This window comes from Mytilus edulis, chromosome 12, assembly GCF_963676685.1.
Source record: "Mytilus edulis chromosome 12, xbMytEdul2.2, whole genome shotgun sequence".
Classification (NCBI taxonomy): Eukaryota; Metazoa; Mollusca; class Bivalvia; order Mytilida; family Mytilidae; genus Mytilus; species Mytilus edulis.
In genome coordinates, this window is record NC_092355.1 from 81,393,217 (window position 1) to 81,413,021 (window position 19,805).

The following is a 19,805-nucleotide window of genomic DNA, read 5'->3' on the forward strand; positions in this document are numbered from 1 at the left end:
TAGAAGGAGTGATTGACACAGACGGACAACTTCACACTCAAGTCTTATTTTGTACATATATATACGTTAGTTTTCTCGCAACTATGCGGTATGGGCTTTGGTCATTGTTGAAGGCTGTACCGTGGCCCATAGTTGTTAATTTCTGCGTCATTTAGTCTCTTGTGAAGTGTTATCTTATTGGCAAAACTACCACATCTTTTTTTTGTAATAATTAATCCAAGAATAAATATTATATATTATAATATAACAAGAGGCTGTCACAACGACAGCAAACCGGATTTATTATCATTTATTTGTGTCCTGGCAATATCACAAGAACCATAACTGATGAACGGTGAAAGTGAAAATCGTCAATATCAAATTTGACCTCCATTTTGTCATCAGTATCATATTAAAATTTGAAAGAGCTTAGGTTGAATGGTTTATGAGTAAATGCAACAACATGAATGGAAACGCCATTTTTCAATCTTTCAAGAACCATAACTCCTGAACAGTAAAAGTCAAAATCGACATTATTGAACTTGACCTCCATTTTGTCATCAGTAACAACATATTGAAATTTGGGAAGCTTTGATTGAACAGTTCATGTGTAAATGCACGGACACGACTGGAAACGGCATTCTTCAATCTTTCAAGAACCATAACTCCTGAACGGTAAAAGTCAAAATCGTCATTCTTGAACACGACCTCCATTTTTTCATCAGTAACAACACACTAAAATTTGGGAAGCTTTGGTTGAACAGTTCATGCGTAAATGCACGGACACGACTGGAAACGCCATTTTTCAATCTTTCAAGAACCATAACTCCTGAACGGTAAAAGTCAAAATCGTCATTCTTGAACTTGACCTTCATTTTGTTGTCAGTAACAACATATTAAAATTTTAAAAGCTTTGGATGCACGGTTCATGAGAAAATGCACGGACAACATTTGGTTGCCGCCCGCCCAACCGCCCGCCTGCCCGCCGTACATCCCCAAATCAATAACCGACATTTTTGTCACAAAAATCCGGTTAAAAACATACCTGCCTACTTTTAACTATAGAGGCTCTTAAGAGTCTGTGTCGCTCACTTTGGTCTATGTGAATATTAAACAAAGGAAGCAGATGGATTCATGACAAAATTGTGTTTTGGTGATGGTGATGTGTTTGTACATCTTACTTTACTGAACATTCTTGCTGCTTACAATTATCTCTCTATAATGAACTTGGCCCAGTAGTTTCAGTGGAAAATGTTAGTAAAAATTTACAAATTTTATGAAAATTGTTAAAAATTGACTTTAAAGGACAATAACTCATTAGGGGGTCAATTGACCATTTTTGTCAATAGACTTTTTTTTAGGTCTTACTTTGCTGTAAATTATTGCTGTTTACAGTTTATCTCTATCTATAATAATATTAAAGTAAATAACAAAAAACGGCAAAATTTCCTTAAAATTAACAATTCAGTGGCCGCAACCCAACAATGGGTTGTCCGTTTCATCTGAACATTTCAGGGCGGATAGATGTTGACCTGATAAACAATTTCACCCTATTAGATTTGCTCTAAATGCTTTGGTTTTTGAGTTATTAGCCAAAAACTGCATTTTAACCCTATGTTCTATTTTTAGCCATGGCCTCCGTCTTGGTTTGTTAGTCGGGTCACCGGACACATTTTTTAAACTAGATACCCCAATGATGATTGTGGCCAAGTTTGGTTTAATTTGGCCCAGTAGTTTCAGAGGAGAAGATTTTTGTAAAATGTAACAACGACGGAGTACAACGACGACGGACACCAGGTGAGCTAAAAATTACATATTCGATGGGTGAATGGACATCATATTAATCGAGGAATTCATGTAACCCATGATTTAAGTATCAGTGTTGTGCGTTCATATATTGAATGTTTATATGATATTTGAATTCTTAAATTAGTTTTTATCTTAATTGATTAGATCATGGACTTTTTATGTAAATACAGTACAAAATGCAATCTTAATTGAATTCGTGTTGATGCTACAGACAGTTTAGTTGTTTGACCGTAAATAGTTCACCAGCTTTTGGTTGGATTCATGTTGCTTAGTCTTTAGTTTTCTGTTCTATGTTGTGTCATTTGTACTATTGTAAGTCTGTTTGTCTTTTTCTTTTTGAATCATGGTGTTATCAGTTTTTTTTATCTATGAGTTTGACTGTTCCTCTGGTTTCTTACGCCCCGCTCTTCGAGAAGACAATTGAAATAACTATTTTCTATTTTACTGAGATACCAAAGCAGTTCGTTATAAAGAAATTAAATAACAATAACGGTACCAAATTTTCTACACCAGATGCGCATTTCGACAATACATGTCTCTTCAATGATGCTCGTGGCCAAAATATTTGAAATCCAAAGCTTATATAAAAGATGAATAGCTATAACCCAAAAGTTCCAAAAAGTATAGCCAAATCCGTGAAAGGAATCAGAGCTTTGCATGAGGGAGATACATTCCTTAATTTATAATAATTTCTAACATTTTGTAACAGCAAATTTTAATAAAACAAAAAATCCGTATTTTCATGCCAGTACCAGAGTACTGGCTACTGGGGTGGTGATACCCCGGGGACTAACAGTCCACCAGCAGAGGCATCGACCCAGTGGTAGTAATAACAATAACAATAAGTCCTTTAATATGAGCAGATACAAGGAATTAATGATTTGTTGCACACATATGGCATAAAACTAGGCACTTTGTCTCAGAAATCCCAATAAGTAAGAAAGTGAAGTATAACTGCTGCATATATATTTATATCAATATTTTGAATGTTTAATGCATTTTTTATTGGAACCATAACCCCCAAAATCAATCCAAACCTTCCTTTAGTGGTATGAAACCTTACGGTAAAAAATTATAGAGATCCATTCACTTAATCTAAGGTTATTGTCCAGAAACTCAATGCGTCTTTGGAAGACGCAGACTACATGATACCATTTTACGACGCAAATTTTTTTTGCAGTCGTATAAAAAAAGGAGATGTGGTATAATTGTCAATCAGCCAACTAGCCACTAGAGTATAAATGAAGTTGATATAAACAATTATAAACAACCATACAACCACAAGTTTGTTATGTTTATTACAAATGTATTTACAACAATCATTAAATATCAATAATGACAAAGACTTCATGTTTATCTTCATCATAGATCTGCATATTAGAATAGGTGATGGCTTTTACTTCTGTTCCCTGAAAAATATAACCAATCAAATATTAGAATAGGTGATGGCTTTTACTTCTGTTCTCTGAAAAATATAACCAATCAAATATTAGAATAGGTGATGGCTTTTACTTCTGTTCCCTGAAAAACATAACCAATCAGATGGCTTTTACTTCTGTTCCCTGAAAAACATAACCAATCAAATATTAGAATAGGTGATGGCTTTTACTTCTGTTCCCTGAAAAACATAACCAATCACATATTAGAATAGGTGATGGCTTTTACTTCTGTTCCCTGAAAAATATAACCAATCAAATATTAGAATAGGCGATGGCTTTAACTTCTGTTCGCTAAAAACATAACCAATCAAATATTAGAATAGGTGATGGCTTTTACTTCTGTTCCCTAAAAAACATAACCAATCAAATATTAGAATAGGTGATGGCTTTTACTTCTGTTCCCTGAAAAACATAACCAATCAAATATTAGAATAGGTGATGGCTTTTACTTCTGTTCCCTGAAAAACATAACCAATCAAATATTAGAATAGGTGATGGCTTTTACTTCTGTTCCCTGAAAAACATAACCAATCAAATATTAGAATAGGTGATGGCTTTTACTTCTGTTCCCTAAAAAACATAACCAATCAAATATTAGAATAGGTGATGGCTTTTACTTCTGTTCCCTAAAAAACATAACCAATCAAATATTAGAATAGGTGATGGCTTTTACTTCTGTTCCCTGAAAAACATAACCAATCAAATATTAGAATAGGTGATGGCTTTTACTTCTGTTCCCTGAAAAACATAACCAATCAAATATTAGAATAGGTGATGGCTTTTACTTCTGTTCCCTGAAAAACATAACCAATCACATATTAGAATAGGTGATGGCTTTTACTTTTGTTCCCTAAAAAACATAAACAATCAAATATTAGAATAGGTGATGGCTTTTACTTCTGTTCCCTAAAAAACATAACCAATCAAATATTAGAATAGGTGATGGCTTTTACTTCTGTTCCCTAAAAAACATAAACAATCAAATATTAGAATAGGTGATGGCTTTTACTTCTGTTCCCTGAAAAACATAACCAATCACATATTAGAATAGGTGATGGCTTTTACTTTTGTTCCCTAAAAAACATAAACAATCAAATATTAGAATAGGTGATGGCTTTTACTTCTGTTCCCTGAAAAAGATAACCAATCACATATTAGAATAGGTGATGGCTTTTACTTCTGTTCCCTAAAAAATATAACCAATCAAATATTAGAATAGGTGATGACTTTTACTTTTGTTCCCTGAAAAACATAACCAATCAAATATTAGAATAGGTGATGGCTTTTACTTCTGTTCCCTGAAAAACATAACCAATCACATATTAGAATAGGTGATGGCTTTTACTTCTGTTCCCTAAAAAACATAACCAATCACATATTAGAATAGGTGATGGCTTTTACTTCTGTTCCCTAAAAAACATAACCAATCAAATATTATAATAGGCGATGGCTTTTACTTCTGTTCCCTGAAAAACATAACCAATCACATATTAGAATAGGTGATGGCTTTTACTTCTGTTCCCTAAAAAACATAACCAATCAAATATTAGAATAGGTGATGGCTTTTACTTCTGTTCCCTGAAAAATATAACCAATCAAATATTAGAATAGGTGATGGCTTTTACTTCTGTTCCCTAAAAAACATGACCAATCAAATATTAGAATAGGTGATGGCTTTTACTTCTGTTCCCTGAAAAATATAAACAATCAAATATTAGAAAAGGTGATGGCTTTTACTTCTGTTCCCTAAAAAACATTAACCAATCAAATATAAGAATAGGTGATGGCTTTTACTTCTGTTCCCTGAAAAACATAACCAATCAAATATTAGAATAGGTGATGGCTTTTACTTCTGTTCCCTAAAAAACATTAACCAATCAAATATTAGAATAGGTGATGGCTTTTACTTCTGTTCCCTGAAAAACATAACCAATCAAATATTAGAATAGGTGATGGCTTTTACTTCTGTTCCCTGAAAAACATAACCAATCAAATATTAGAATAGGTGACGGCTTTTACTTCTGTTCCCTGAAAAACATAACCAATCAAATATTAGAATAGGTGATGGCTTTTACTTCTGTTCCCTAAAAAACATAACCAACCAAATATTAGAATAGGTGATGGCTTTTACTTCTGTTCCCTGAAAAACATAACCAATCAAATATTAGAATAGGTGATGGCTTTTACTTCTGTTCCCTAAAAAACATAACCAATCAAATATTAGAATAGGTGATGGCTTTTACTTCTGTTCCCTAAAAAACATAACCAATCAAATATTAGAATAGGTGATGGCTTTTACTTCTGTTCCCTGAAAAACATAACCAATCACATATTAGAATAGGTGATGGCTTTTACTTCTGTTCCCTAAAAAACATAACCAACCAAATATTAGAATAGGTGATGGCTTTTACTTCTGTTCCCTGAAAAACAAAACCAATCAAATATTAGAATAGGTGATGGCTTTTACTTCTGTTCCCTGAAAAACATAACCAATGAAATATTAGAATAGGTGATGGCTTTTACTTCTGTTCCCTGAAAAACATAACCAATCAAATATTAGAATAGGTGATGGCTTTTACTTCTGTTCCCTGAAAAACATAACCAATGAAATATTAGAATAGGTGATGGCTGTTACTTCTGTTCCCTAAAAAACATAACCAATCACATATTAGAATAGGTGATGGCTTTTACTTCTGTTCCCTGAAAAACATAACCAATCAAATATTAGAATAGGTGATGGCTTTTACTTCTGTTCCCTAAAAAACATAACCAATCAAATATTAGAATAGGTGATGGCTTTTACTTCTGTTCCCTGAAAAACATAACCAATCAAATATTAGAATAGGTGATGGCTTTTACTTCTGTTCCCTAAAAAACATAACCAATCAAATATTAGAATAGGTGATGGCTTTTACTTCTGTTCCCTAAAAAACATAACCAATCAAATATTAGAATAGGTGATGGCTTTTACTTCTGTTCCCTGAAAAACATAACCAATCAAATATTAGAATAGGTGATGGCTTTTACTTCTGTTCCCTAAAAACATAACCAATCAAATATTAGAATAGGTGATGGCTTTTACTTCTGTTCCCTGAAAAACATAACCAATCAAATATTAGAATAGGTGATGGCTTTTACTTCTGTTCCCTGAAAAACATAACCAATCAAATATTAGAATAGGTGATGGCTTTTACTTCTGTTCCCTGAAAAACATAACCAATCAAATATTAGAATAGGTGATGGCTTTTACTTCTGTTCCCTGAAAAACATAACCAATCAAATATTAGAATAGGTGATGGCTTTTACTTCTGTTCCCTAAAAAACATAACCAATCACATATTAGAATAGGTGATGGCTTTTACTTCTGTTCCCTGAAAAACATAACCAATCAAATATTAGAATAGGTGATGGCTTTTACTTCTGTTCCCTAAAAATACATAACCTATCAAATATTAGAATAGGTGTAGGCTTTTACTTCTGTTCCCTAAAAATACATAACCTATCAAATATTAGAATAGGTGTAGGCTTTTACTTCTGTTCCCTGAAAAACATAACCAATCACATATTAGAATAGGTGTAGGCTTTTACTTCTGTTCCCTAAAAAACATAACCAATCAAATATTAGAGTAGGTGATGGCTTTTACTTCTGTTCCCTGAAAAACATAACCAATCACATATTAGAATAGGTGTAGGCTTTTACTTCTGTTCCCTGAAAAAACATAACCAATCACATATTAGAATAGGTGTAGGCTTTTACTTCTGTTCCCTAAAAAACATAACCAATCAAATATTAGAATAGGTGACGGCTTTTACTTCTGTTCTCTGAAAAACATAACCAATCAAATATTAGAATAAGTGATGGCTTTTACTTCTGTTCCCTGAAAAACATAACCAATCACATATTAGAATAGGTGATGGCTTTTACTTCTGTTCCCTAAAAAACATAACCAATCAAATATTAGAATAGGTGATGGCTTTTACATCTGTTCCCTGAAAAACATAACCAATCAAATATTAGAATAGGTGATGGCTTTTACTTCTGTTCCCTGAAAAATATAACCAATCACATATTTAGACAAGCATTAGCCTTTCAAAAAGGGCTAGTTGACTCTTAGCTGATGAAAATGGAAAGTGCTCTCGATTTGTAGATTAATTCATTTACTAGAATAGCCATGTGCATCAATCAACAAATTTTACCACACGTGAGGTCACACGTCATGAAGTAGTATATATCGTTTAACATTGTTGTTTACGAAACTCCAGGAGATTCGACTATTTATAGATAAAAGTTACCTGTGTACCAATATCATGAATATGCATGATTAATGACCAGGCAAAATCTAATTGCTAAAATAGCGAGGACAAATCCGATACTCTACGGGATTGAAGGACATTTACTAGGTTTGGATTGTCCTTACCAATCAATAAACTTTGATTATTCACGTCTCATTATATCTTCCAATCAGGTAGCAAGAAAAATTCACGAACTGATTGTCCATCGTTCAATTCTAATATCGACTCCTAGGAGTCGATAATAAAACAATTGAAAGTAGAATATGTTTGTTCTTGTACTGTTGATTCATTATTATTCTTTGTATAATATTATTAATTCGTATATTTTAACAAATTTGATTCGTTTAGGGATAGTCACATGTCAAACAATATTTGTGAAGGTAGAGAGAACACGGCGGATAGCAAAAAGCATATTGCACGGTTATTTTTAGAATTTATAAAAAACGATTATACTTTGTGACGTCATGTCATGAATTCTGACATGATATTGTTAACGTTTTGAAACAATTGATTATTTGACAAAAAAATCTTCAAATGCATAAGATGTCAAACAAACAAATAAAGTAAATAAAATAACAACTAATATTTTGTTACTGTCAAGGAGACAATATGATATTTATAAAATTCCAGCAAAATCAAATAAGGATTTTGATACAAATATGGTATGAAATTAATAATATAACAAATATAGCCTTTGTATGAGGTCAATACCGGATATATCGACCCGAAGAAGTATATCGACCTCGGACTTCGTCCTCAGTCAATATACTTCTTTCAGGTCATTATATCCTTGTATCGACCTCATACAAAGGCTTTATTTGTATATTATTGGTTTTCGTGGGTACAGGTAAACCAAGAAATTAAATGTTCAACGAATGACAAATTTTGTATCAGGTTGTATGCAGGCTTTGGCAAAACCATGAAATCAAATATCCACAAAAAGACAAGTTTTATGCATTCCTCGAAAATTGTAAAAAAATCTTTTATTTTTACTTCTCATATTTAGAATTTATATCTGGGACTAGTAATAATATGTTATTTCTTAGAAATTATACAAAAGTATATGATTTATTCATATTAAGAATGACACCAATAAAAACAGGACCTCTCCAAAACAATATTACCGTAATAATGGGTGGCAACTTATTCTATTCATTTACATTACTTTGTTGTTTAATTTTGTAGAAATCTCACAAATACAATGGGCAATATAGCTTTAATAATTACCACTTGTAACGGGATGACCTTTACAATGATCTGATTAGTAAGGACCAGGCCGTACACAGAGGAGGATCCAGCCATTTAAAAAAAAGGGGTATCTAACCCAGGACAAAGGGGGTTCCAACTACATGTCCCCCATTTAAATGCATTGATCGTCCAAAAAAGGTGGGTTCCAACCCCCAGAACCCCCGCCCCCTGGATCCGCCACTGATAAATATGATAATATAAAACCTACCTGAGGATGTTTTGATATATCAAATTCTTCTCCATAACTGAAAATTAAAACGACAGATTTTTAATAAATAACATTGCACTTCAATCCATTCAAAAGGCATGTTTTGTTTCCCCCCATTGACATCCTTCATGCCGATGAGAATTCGAACTCACATGTATTGTGTTAATGACCAGTTTAGTGCAGTTTCACAGTTAACTTTAAAAGATTCAGTATTTCATATCTTTTAATTAGTCATGATAATTCCTGATCAAGAGTCACCAATTTAGTGCAGTTTCACTTGTTTCTTTAAAGAATATAATAGTGTATAAATAACAAATAGCTGAGGAGGTGATATAGTAGATGGTTATTACGAGAATTTCTTTCGAGGAGTAACAGTCTGTTCTATTTATATCATCTCAGTCATGTGTTATTTAATTTATTGTAATGAACATAGTAACTGCCCATTAAATTTGAAATTGAAAGTGATGAGTAGTACATAACAACAATTAGTATAGAATTAAGCTTACCAATTATTATTTGATCGTTTCCCTCAGTTTTAGTTTGTAACCCGGATTAGTTTTTGTCTCTATCGATTTATGAGTTTTAAACAGCGGTATACTACTGTTGCCTTTATTCATCAAGCATGTCCATGAATGGTAATAAGCCATTAGATAAAATAAATTATCTCCGTCTTATTAACCAATCAAAATCTGACATTTTAACATGAAGTGTAATAAATGGAATATTGATAATACAACTCTTTCCCAAACTATTTAAACTCACCCTTTACACTTCAGTTTTAAATTTTCTTTATCAAATTCTGTTATTTCAACAACCTGTGAAAACAAAGCATACTATAATTTCAAATAATTCTGCTGCACGCATTTATCATTTACCATAAAGTGTTCTAACATTTATCATTTATCATAAAGTGTTCTAACATTTATCATATATTGTTCTAACATTTATCATTTAGTGTTCCAACATTTATCATAGTGTTCTAACACTTATCACAAAGTGTTCTAACATTTATCATATAGTGTTCCAACATTTATCATAGAGTGGTCTAACATTTATCTTAAAAGTTATCTAACATTTATCATATAGTGTTCTAACATTTATCATATAGTGTTCCAACATTTATCATCAAGTGTTCTAACATTTATCATATAATGTTCTAACATTTATATAGTGTTCAAACATTTATCATTTAGTGTTCTAACATTTATCATTTAGTGTTCTAACATTTATCATTAAGTGTTCTATTATTTATCATCTATTGGTTTAACATTAATCATATAGTGTTCTAACATTTATCATAAAGTGTTCTAACATTTATCATATAGTGTTCTATCATTTGTCTTAAAGTGGTCATGTTTATGATATATTTATGTATTATTAGTTAGACTTACCCTGGGGATAAAGAAAGGTTCTGCAGAAAATAAGACTTACTCTGGGTATAAAGAAAGGTTCTGCAGAAAATAAGACTTACTCTGGGTATAAAGAAAGGTTCAGCAGAAAGACTTACCCTGGGGATAAAGAAAGGTTCTGCAGAAAGACTTACCCTGGGGATAAAGAAAGGTTCTGCAGAAAGACTTACCCTGGGGATAAAGAAAGGTTCTGCAGAAAATACAAATAGCCATTCATCTAAAAAGTGAAATAACAGATTTTCCATGTCATCAGCTGAAAAAGAGGAAAATTGAAATAAAAACTTGCACACATTGTGTCTGTGTTTCTACTTATTGATAAACTAAGCATATATAGATAATAGGATTAAAAATGTCAAGGGAATAGCTTGATACAACCGTACAGGTCAAACCATGAACAGTTTTGACAGTACATTCAAGCTTAATACAGCTCTGAATTTGGGTTGTGATTAAATATTTGATACAGCATATTAAGTTACTCGAATAAATGTGGTCAAAGAACTGGATAATTTTAAATTGGACGTTTACCTTATATGGTAAAATGTGTTTTTTTTTGCTGTACATCTACTGTTTTTGTGTCATGGATGAATACCCCATATCCTTTGTTTTTTTTAATTATATCCATGAAATGTTATGTCAACATTAAAGTTCTGACTGCTGCATTAAAATATTGAGGTCTTTAAGTCTTCTTCATACATGTACTGATAGTGTGTGATGGATGAAAACATTAACATGATTAAAGTGCTGACTTCTGTATTAACAATTGAGGTCTTAAAGTCTTCTTTACCAGGGGCGTAGCTAGAAAGAAACGATGTGGAAGCAACTACCGCCGAGCGGAGCGATGCGAAAAAAATTTGGGACCCTATTATGCAGATTTTTTTTTTTCGGTTTTCGGTCATAGGACGGTAAAAAGAGGAGCTATATGTTGATAAAAATTTATGAATGTAAAACTATTAAAAAATCTTCTGAATATAGTAATACATAAACAACACATATTTGTGATACAGAATTTACTCAAAATTGTCCAAAATCTGCTCTTCAGGTCTGGGCAGAAACAAACTTCTCTATCACTTTGTCAACATTCACACTCAAATCCCGATGAATATGCAGTAATGCTATGTAACTTTCGTTGTTCATTGTTGATCGTACATTTGTTTTCAATTACATACGTAGTACCGTGACTGATAGATCTCAGGGCCATCATGGCATGGTAGCACTCGCGAGATGTTATAAACCAGCGTACGTGTTCCGCATCGAGCGACCTCCCAATTGAATTCGTCAAAATTACATGCTAGGTCAGTTTCTTATGTTTCAGACAATATTGAGATTTGTTCGTTTGTGATATTTCCTACAACACGATGAAGCAGATACAGCACAAAGAAGCGATTTTCTGATAACTTGATGCGACTCCACTGTCCAGTGGCCTTATCAAATGGTATATAAACGCAAAAAATAATGAGACTTTCCAATACTGTTTTGGCGTGGTTGCAGGGTGATTGTCTCCGGTAGTTTGTCAACCACATCGCCTTGGCATATTTTCAACGATATCGAAGGGATCTGATAATTAATGCCGATTGGTACATCTCATTCCCAACTGATGAACTGTACACTGTAAAATGTGCTCCAAAACTACATATCTTTATTCTTAGACTGAGTATTACAAATTCAAAAGTAAAAATCTTGTAAAAGATACAAGTTACCTTCCGATTTTGTCATAATCTCAAAAAAAAAATTTATTATGAAACCAAATGTCGTTATTTAATGATATTTCATCAATTAAAAAAAGTGACGACATAGGTGTTTCCCTTATTAACATTCAATTTATAAATTTTTATTTTGCCATTTCTTTTTTGAATGCCAAATCAATGTGAACGCAACTTCGGACCTACAATCTTTTTCTGAATGAACAGCTTCATCAACACTTGTAACTAGATTGTCAAACTAATATCCGCGATAGACGGAAAAGACACCAACAGTCTCCGATTCCGATTGACCAACTCATCCTTCTCTCTTCTGCTTTTTTGTTTTTGTTTTTTTGTTTGTTTTGTGAAAACGACGTGGATGTACGTGCTGTCGTGCTTCCGGGTAGCTACGCCCCTGTTTACATGTACTGGTTTTGTGTGATGGATGAAAACATTAACATGATTAAAGTGCTGACTTCTGCATTAACAATTGAGGTCTTAAAGTCTTCTTTACATGTACTGATTTTGTGTGATGGATGAAAACATTAACATGATTAAAGTGCTGACTTCTGTATTAACAATTGAGGTCTTAAAGTCTTCTTTACATGTACTGATTTTGAGTGATGGATGAAAACATTAACAAGATTAAAGTGCTGACTTCTGTATTAACAATTGAGGTCTTAAAGTCTTCTTTACATGTACTGGTTTTGTGTGATGGATGAAAACATTAACAAGATTAAAGTGCTGACTTCTGTATTAACAATTGAGGTCTTAAATAAAATTGAGAATGGAAATGGGGAATGTGTCAAAGAGACAACAACCAGACCAATTAAAAAACAACAGCAGAGGGTCACCAACAGGTCTTCAATGTAGCGAGAAATTCCCGCACCCGGAGGCGTCCTTCAGCTTAAAGTCTTCTTTACATGTACTGGTTTTGTGTGATGGATGAAAACATTAACATGATTAAAGTGCTGACTTCTGCATTAACAATTGAGGTCTTAAGGATGTACTTAGGTGAGGTTAGGTAAAAATTAATAAATTAAGAAGTTAAAATTGATTCTATAAGCTGGTAGAGCATCAATTAAGGATAAAAATAAGCTAAAAATATTGATAGGTCATGGACCTTCTTTTCGAGATATTTGAGATTTAAAATATGGCGGGAAAAGGCTGACTCTGACTTTTACCTTATATTTGCATTGGTATTATTAGTTCTCAAAACAAAAGAAAGAAAATTAAGAATCTTCTTAAATTTTGGTAAATGACCTTTCATGAGCTTCTAAGTCTTATATGAAAAAATAAATGGGTGTTATGGGGCAAAATATTTTACATTGTATTGTAAGGAAAAACACCAAGGAGTCCGAACATTTGACACAAATTCCAAAACCTCACATAAGTACATCCTTAAAGTCTTCTTCATACATACTCATACTTATAGATTATCTCTGGTCAAAACAACAAGATAGATTTTCTAGCTTGAGCTGGTACAGGGAAAGTGAGAAAAGCAATCAAGCTAAGATGACCAATGCTAATCTGTTTATTGCTATATTACCAAAAACAACGTTGTCTATTTCTTTGACAACAGCATGTGCGCCCATAATTACTGGCGATAATTTTTCATATCACTCTACTGTGCTGAGAAAAGAATTATAAGTCAATAAAATAAATGTAAAATTTTTGTAAAACAGCGATAATGCACAATACGACCTAAGTGTGTCTGTCATTTTACGAGACTGTAGTCTGGTGTCATGACCTTACCTTCCACTTCTATTTCCTGTGTGTCTGTCATTTCTACCCGACTGTAGTCTGTTGTCATATAACCAAACATGGCTGTTGCACATTGTTCAAATGCTTCTTTTAAATTATCTCCCCCTGAAAATCTCAAGTTAAGGAAAAAATAACAACAAAATACTGAACTACTAGGAAAATTCTCAAAACCGAAAGTCCCTAATCAAATGGCAAAATCATAACCTTCTCACGTATCAAATGAATGGATAAAAACTGTCATATTCCTGACTTGTTACATGCATATTCGTATGTAGACAATTAAAAACATTTATTTTAACTGCAATATAGAATTACATTTCTATTTGAGATGTCTGCATAATGAGTTAAAAGTGATCTATAAATTATTAAAAAAACTGGAGGCATCGTTCAGACTTTAGAATTAATGCAATAATCATGATCACTTTCGTCAGAAATATTAGCATTACATGGGGTATTATCTAGCCATCTTTTTTCTGGTGTATAGCATCTGCATTTGATTAATAACTTCTCCCACATTTTCTCTATTGATTTCTGTGCATGAAGATTCAGATGTATTACATAATTCATTAAACAACCAAATATATCTGTCCATACCTATGATATACTACATACACTCTCATTACCTGTGATTTATTTATATTGTTGGGTAACAAAAGGATACATGCATGCAACCTAAAACATATATATAAATAATTAATGACTTTTTATCATGTTAACATGGTTAATATTCACTTACAAAATGAATCAATGCTTATAGATTTTTGTCTTTTTGTCTGAGTCAGAAATTTTTATCACACTAAGCACAAATATTTTTTCCTTTATTTTTTTCAATGTTATCAATCAAATTATTTTTTCAAAATTTAACGCTTTAACATGTATAAGGTATGAGGAAATCTGGATTCAGAATATTTTTGTCAACTCAGTTAAAGGTTTATGTAACTCGGTTTGAGTTACTCGGTTAAAGGTTAGTGTAACTCGGTGTGTGTTACTCAGTTAAAGTTTGTGTAACTCTTTTAAAGGTTTGTGCATGTTGTGTAACTTGGTTTGATTGTGTAACTCTGTTAAAGGTTTGTGTAACTCAGTTAAAGTTTTGTGTAACTCAGTTAAAGGTTTGTGTAACTCGGTTAAAGGTTTGTGTAACTCGGTTAAAGGTTTGTGTAACTCAGTTTAAGGTTTGTGTAACTCGGTTAAAGGTTTGTGTAACTCGGTTAAAGGTTTGTGTAACTCAGTTAAAGGTTTGTGTAACTCAGTTAAAGGTTTGTGTAACTCAGTTAACAGTTTGTGTAACTCAGTTAAAGGTTTGTGTAACTCAGTTAACAGCTTGTGTAACTCAGTTAAAGGTTTGTGTAAATCAGTTAAAGGTTTGTGTAACTTGGTTTGTGTAACTCATTTTAAGGTTTATGTAACTCAGTTAAAGGTTTGTGTAACTCAGTTAAAGGTTTGTGTAACTCAGTTAAAGGTTTGTGTTACTCAGTTAAAGGTTTGTGTAACTCAGTTAACAGTTTGTGTAACTCAGTTAAAGGTTTGTGTAACTCAGTTAAAGGTTTGTGTAACTGGGTTTGTGTAACTCAGTCAAAGGTTTATGTAACTCAGTTAAAAGTTTGTGTAACTCAGTTAAAGGTTTGTGTAACTCAGTTAACAGTTTGTGTAACTCAGTTAAAGGTTTGTGTAACTCAGTTAAAGGTTTGTGTAACTCAGTTAACAGTTTGTGTAACTCAGTTAAAGGTTTGTGTAACTCAGTTAACAGTTTGTGTAACTCAGTTAAAGGTTTGTGTAACTCAGTTAAAGGTTTGTGTAACTCAGTTAAAGGTTTGTGTAACTCGGTTAAAGGTTTGTGTAACTCAGTTAAAGGTTTGTGTAACTCAGTTAACAGTTTGTGTAACTCAGTTAAAGGTTTGTGTAACTCAGTTAAAGATTTGTGTAACTCTGTTTAAGGTTTGTGTAACTCTGTTTAAGGTTTGTGTAACTCAGTTAAAGGTTTGTGTAACTCAGTTAACAGTTTGTGTAACTCAGTTAAAGGTTTGTGTAACTCAGTTAACAGTTTGTGTAACTCAGTTAAAGGTTTTTGTAACTCTGTTAAAGGTTTGTGTAACTCAGTGAAAGGTTTGTGTAACTCAGTTAACAGTCTGTGTAACTCAGTTAAAGGTTTGTGTAACTCAGTTTAAGGTTTGTGTAACTCAGTTAAAGGTTTGTGTAACTCAGTTAAAGGTTTGTGTAACTCAGTTAAAGATTTGTGTAACTTGGTTTATGTAACTCAGTTAAAGATATGTGTAACTCTGTTAAAGGTTTGTGTAACTCAGTTAAATATTTGTGTAACTTGGTTTATGTAACTCAGTTAAAGGTTTGTGTAACTTGGTTTGTGTAACTCAGTTAAAGGTTTGTGTAACTCAGTTAAAGGTTTGTGTAACTCAGTTAAATATTTGTGTAACTTGGTTTATGTAACTCAGTTAAAGGTTTGTGTAACTTGGTTTGTGTAACTCAGTTAAAGGTTTGTGTAACTCAGTTAAAGGTTTGTGTAACTCTGTTAAAGGTTTGTGTAACTCAGTTAACAGTTTGTGTAACTCTGTTAAAGGTTTGTGTAACTCAGTTAAAGGTTTGTGTAACTCTGTTAAAGGTTTGTGTAACTCAGTTAACGGTTTGTGTAACTCAGTTAAAGGTTTGTTTAACTCAGTTAATGGTTATACTCACTGCACATCAGCTGTATGATCTAGATCTGAAAACAAATACAAACTTATTACAATGTGTATACATGTGTTACTAACAATGTGTATGTACTGTAGAAACATTAATTTTTGTGGGGTTAAAATTTAGTGGTTTTGTCTCTCCATAAGATTCCATGGGGATTTAATTGTGTAGTTTCCTTAAATGTAAGTGGTATGATAAAGAGGTTAATCTTTGTAGGGGTTTTAATTTGGTGGAGATATTCTTTCCAAGAAATATAAAACAAAATTAAATCTCCCACGAAAATTTCTGATTTTACAGTATGTGTAACTAACAATGTGGATATATGTGTAAGTAAGACATGTAAGATTAACAATGTGTATATTACATGTATATGTGTAAATAAAATGGGTATATTAGGCATGTTCGGTGTACATGTAACTACACAATCAGTGTTTTCCACAGGGCCTTTTAGCATCATGATAATGTGATGCTATAATCTTAAATGTGATGTTATCTGAAGTCATGGAAGAGGTTTTCTTATATATTATGTTATGGATGTACATGTGATGCTTTAATTTTTAGAAACAAGATGGTATTTCAATTTCTCCTGTTTACCAGGATGCTATATAGAGGGAGGACAATAGGGGGTCCATTAACATGTTAACAACACCTCGATTTTGGCAAAAACTGTTAACAAAAAATGCAAAAATGTGGACAACAGTTAACAAAGTTGGTTAAAAAAACAGTTAACAGCTTAAATTGATCTCAGATAACAGTTAACAACACCTTGAAAATAACAGGTTAACACAAAAAGGTATTGTCCCCCCCCCCCCCCCCCCCCTATATAACCTTTTCATTATTGTTACATTTTTCATTTTAAGCATAGCCACCGCCTTAATTGTGCCAAGTTGTGGCTTGTAAGAGAGTAGTAATGCCCTTTATTGTCAGGCATCAAACAGTCATTTTTGGCAACCGTTAGTGTCAAATTATAAACAATTTTACCATGATTCTTCAAAATATCCTAAACATGATTTGTTAGAAATCTCAAATAATTTATTATTTTCATTTGCCTCATTTTTGGAAAATATTTAACGTGATGATTCAGAATCAGCATGATCAGTAGGACTTGTTTGTTTTCTAATAGAAAGTGTACATTCTATTTTCATGCACCAAAAATTACCATCAACATACATGTGATTCTACTGGCGGGAGTCAAAATCTCCCGCTTTTCAGAACCATGTAGGATGACTGATCACTTTATCTTGAATTATACATAATGAATAAATATTTGAAAACCTCTTATCTTTTATTTTTATCAAGTAAAAATTGATATGCAGGTGTTTAACACACAAAAAAAACCATTGCGTACGTCAATAAAAAGGTTGATAAAAAATCTCCAGTTATGAGACCAAAACTCCAGCTGAAAATTTCCAAATCTCCAGTTGTGGCTTGACAACTCTGTCACATGTATGCATCAACGTTATTTAGAAAGAATTTTTACCGTTATTCGTCATACCCACATTGCAAGTGGGTCTCATTGGGGTCTCTGCGTGATGCAGGATTGCTGATTTTTGGAAGCGTGACACATGAAAGTCAAATTATTGTGCCGCGAAAATTGGAAATGAGGTCTAGCGCCAGCGGGACACAGGAAATTCCAAAAAAAAAAGAGAATTGCTTACATACATAGTGTAAGCAGAATACGTGAATCTGACAAAATAGTAAGGGGGTTCTGAGATCAGAACTCCCCAATGAGACCACCTTACAACATGTACAAGTTAACATTTACAACCCTCTTGACTCTTTTAAAATTATATCTTGTTTTATAAACTATTTGTCTTACACTCATATTTGATGTCTGGAATTATTCTTTGATCACCACCTGCCATATTTGACGTGTTTTTATCGTTTTTGTCACATACAATATGTGTACTTGTATATATATACTTGGTCGTAGAATAAATATTGTGCAATGAACAAGAGTGTTATTATCGGATACATGTCAACTCGTACTTTCGGCAACTCGTACTCAGCCAACTCGTACTTTCGGCAACTCGTACTTCTACCAACTCGTACTTCTACTAAGTCGCACCCAATATTTTTTTAGCATTATAATATAAGTTTTCTTCGTTTATATCCGTAGAAATGGATATTTTAACTCCCTGAAGTATCCCAGTGCACCCTGAGGTACATGTAGATCCATAGAATATGAAAAGGATATTTTTTACTGAACATTGCGTTATGTCTTAGTTTTTTTCGTGTTAAGTGCAATCTTAAATATTCTTTAAAATGATATTATTTTCATAATTTGTGTACTGTTTCGTAGGGGACTTTTGTCCCCTACGAAACGTCTTCTAAACACACATGTTTTTTGCAATTTTAAATGTTTCCTATAAACATTCCAGTTTGTTTACTTTAAATACTAGAAAAATATCATTTTTTTCTGAATTGGAAAACCATTTTTATCGATAAAGATTAGACAGTACTTCACATATGAAGGTTCAACTTATGTTACGTAGTGGACATTTTGATGCGTTTCGTAGTGGACAAAACCGTTTCGTAGTGGACAAAAAGTTTCGTAGTTGACATCAACCCTATCATATGTTAATAAACACATAATAAAAATTACATGAAACTTACCCTTGTTATTTGTTTTGCACGAATATAATTGAAAAAAGATTAAAAAAAGAATGCATGGGAGTGGTAGTGTCCACTACGAAACGTTTTTCTTCCATACTTGTTTCGTAGGGGACCGTTTCGTAAGGGACGTATTCGCATGTTTTATTTTTTTCCCACAATCCCTATATTGCAATCGTAACAAGACTGATTGTATTCGTCAAAGCATTTATCAAGCTGTACACTGATATTATTTTCATAATTTTAAAACCAGATACTGAAGGAGATTTGACCCGTTTCGTAGTGGACATTATCAAAAATACGGTATCACTCTGGTCCATTTGATGTGCTCAATTTAATGATATACGAAAGAAAGTTACAATAACTATGCATATAAACTTGATAAATAATATCAAATAAAACATGGTTACGAGTTGGTAAAAATAGGGTACGAGTTGGTTGAGTACGACTTGCCGAAAGTACGAGTTATCTTGTTTTATAAACTATTTGTCTTACACTCATATTTGATGTCTGGAATTATTCTTTGATCACCACCTGCCATCTTTGACGTGTTTTTATCGTTTTTGTCACATACAATATGTGTACTTGTATATATATACTTGGTCGTAGAATAAATATTGTGCAATGAACAAGAGTGTTATTATCAACGTAAAACCCCTGTGCTAAATTTAGAAGCCTT

The 19,805-nt window shown here is 32.6% G+C and overlaps 1 protein-coding gene across 2 annotated transcripts; it reads right to left on the reverse strand.

The window, feature by feature from the left end:
• Positions 1 to 3,069: 3,069 nt before the first annotated feature.
• LOC139497257 (protein archease-like) lies at positions 3,070 to 19,795 on the reverse strand. 2 transcript variants are annotated; one of them, XM_071285422.1, is made up of 8 exons: positions 19,622 to 19,795; positions 16,517 to 16,541; positions 14,490 to 14,500; positions 13,820 to 13,933; positions 10,556 to 10,638; positions 9,739 to 9,791; positions 8,977 to 9,013; positions 3,070 to 3,197 (listed from the first exon to the last, which is right to left on the reverse strand). In XM_071285422.1, exons 1-8 carry the CDS (start codon positions 19,665 to 19,667, stop codon positions 3,111 to 3,113), a joined length of 456 nt encoding a protein of 151 aa, XP_071141523.1. In that variant the 5' UTR covers positions 19,668 to 19,795; the 3' UTR covers positions 3,070 to 3,110. The 2 variants fall into 2 exon arrangements, with proteins under 2 accessions (XP_071141523.1, XP_071141522.1); XM_071285421.1 differs by lacking the exon at positions 19,622 to 19,795 and adding an exon at positions 18,333 to 18,480.
• Between the last annotated feature and the right edge of the window lie 10 nt (positions 19,796 to 19,805).

Bases quoted from the DNA above. Each gene is read 5' to 3' on its own strand.
- LOC139497257 (XM_071285422.1), bottom strand. From the start codon at position 19,667: ATGGCAGGTGGTGATCAAAGAATAATTCCAGACATCAAATATGAGT. The intron at 16,542-19,621 runs GTAAGACAAATA...ATTTGTTTTCAG, and splicing joins TCCAGACATCAAATATGAGT to ATCTAGATCATACAGCTGAT. The intron at 3,198-8,976 runs GTAGGTTTTATA...TATATTTTTCAG, and splicing joins ATATATCAAAACATCCTCAG to GGAACAGAAGTAAAAGCCAT.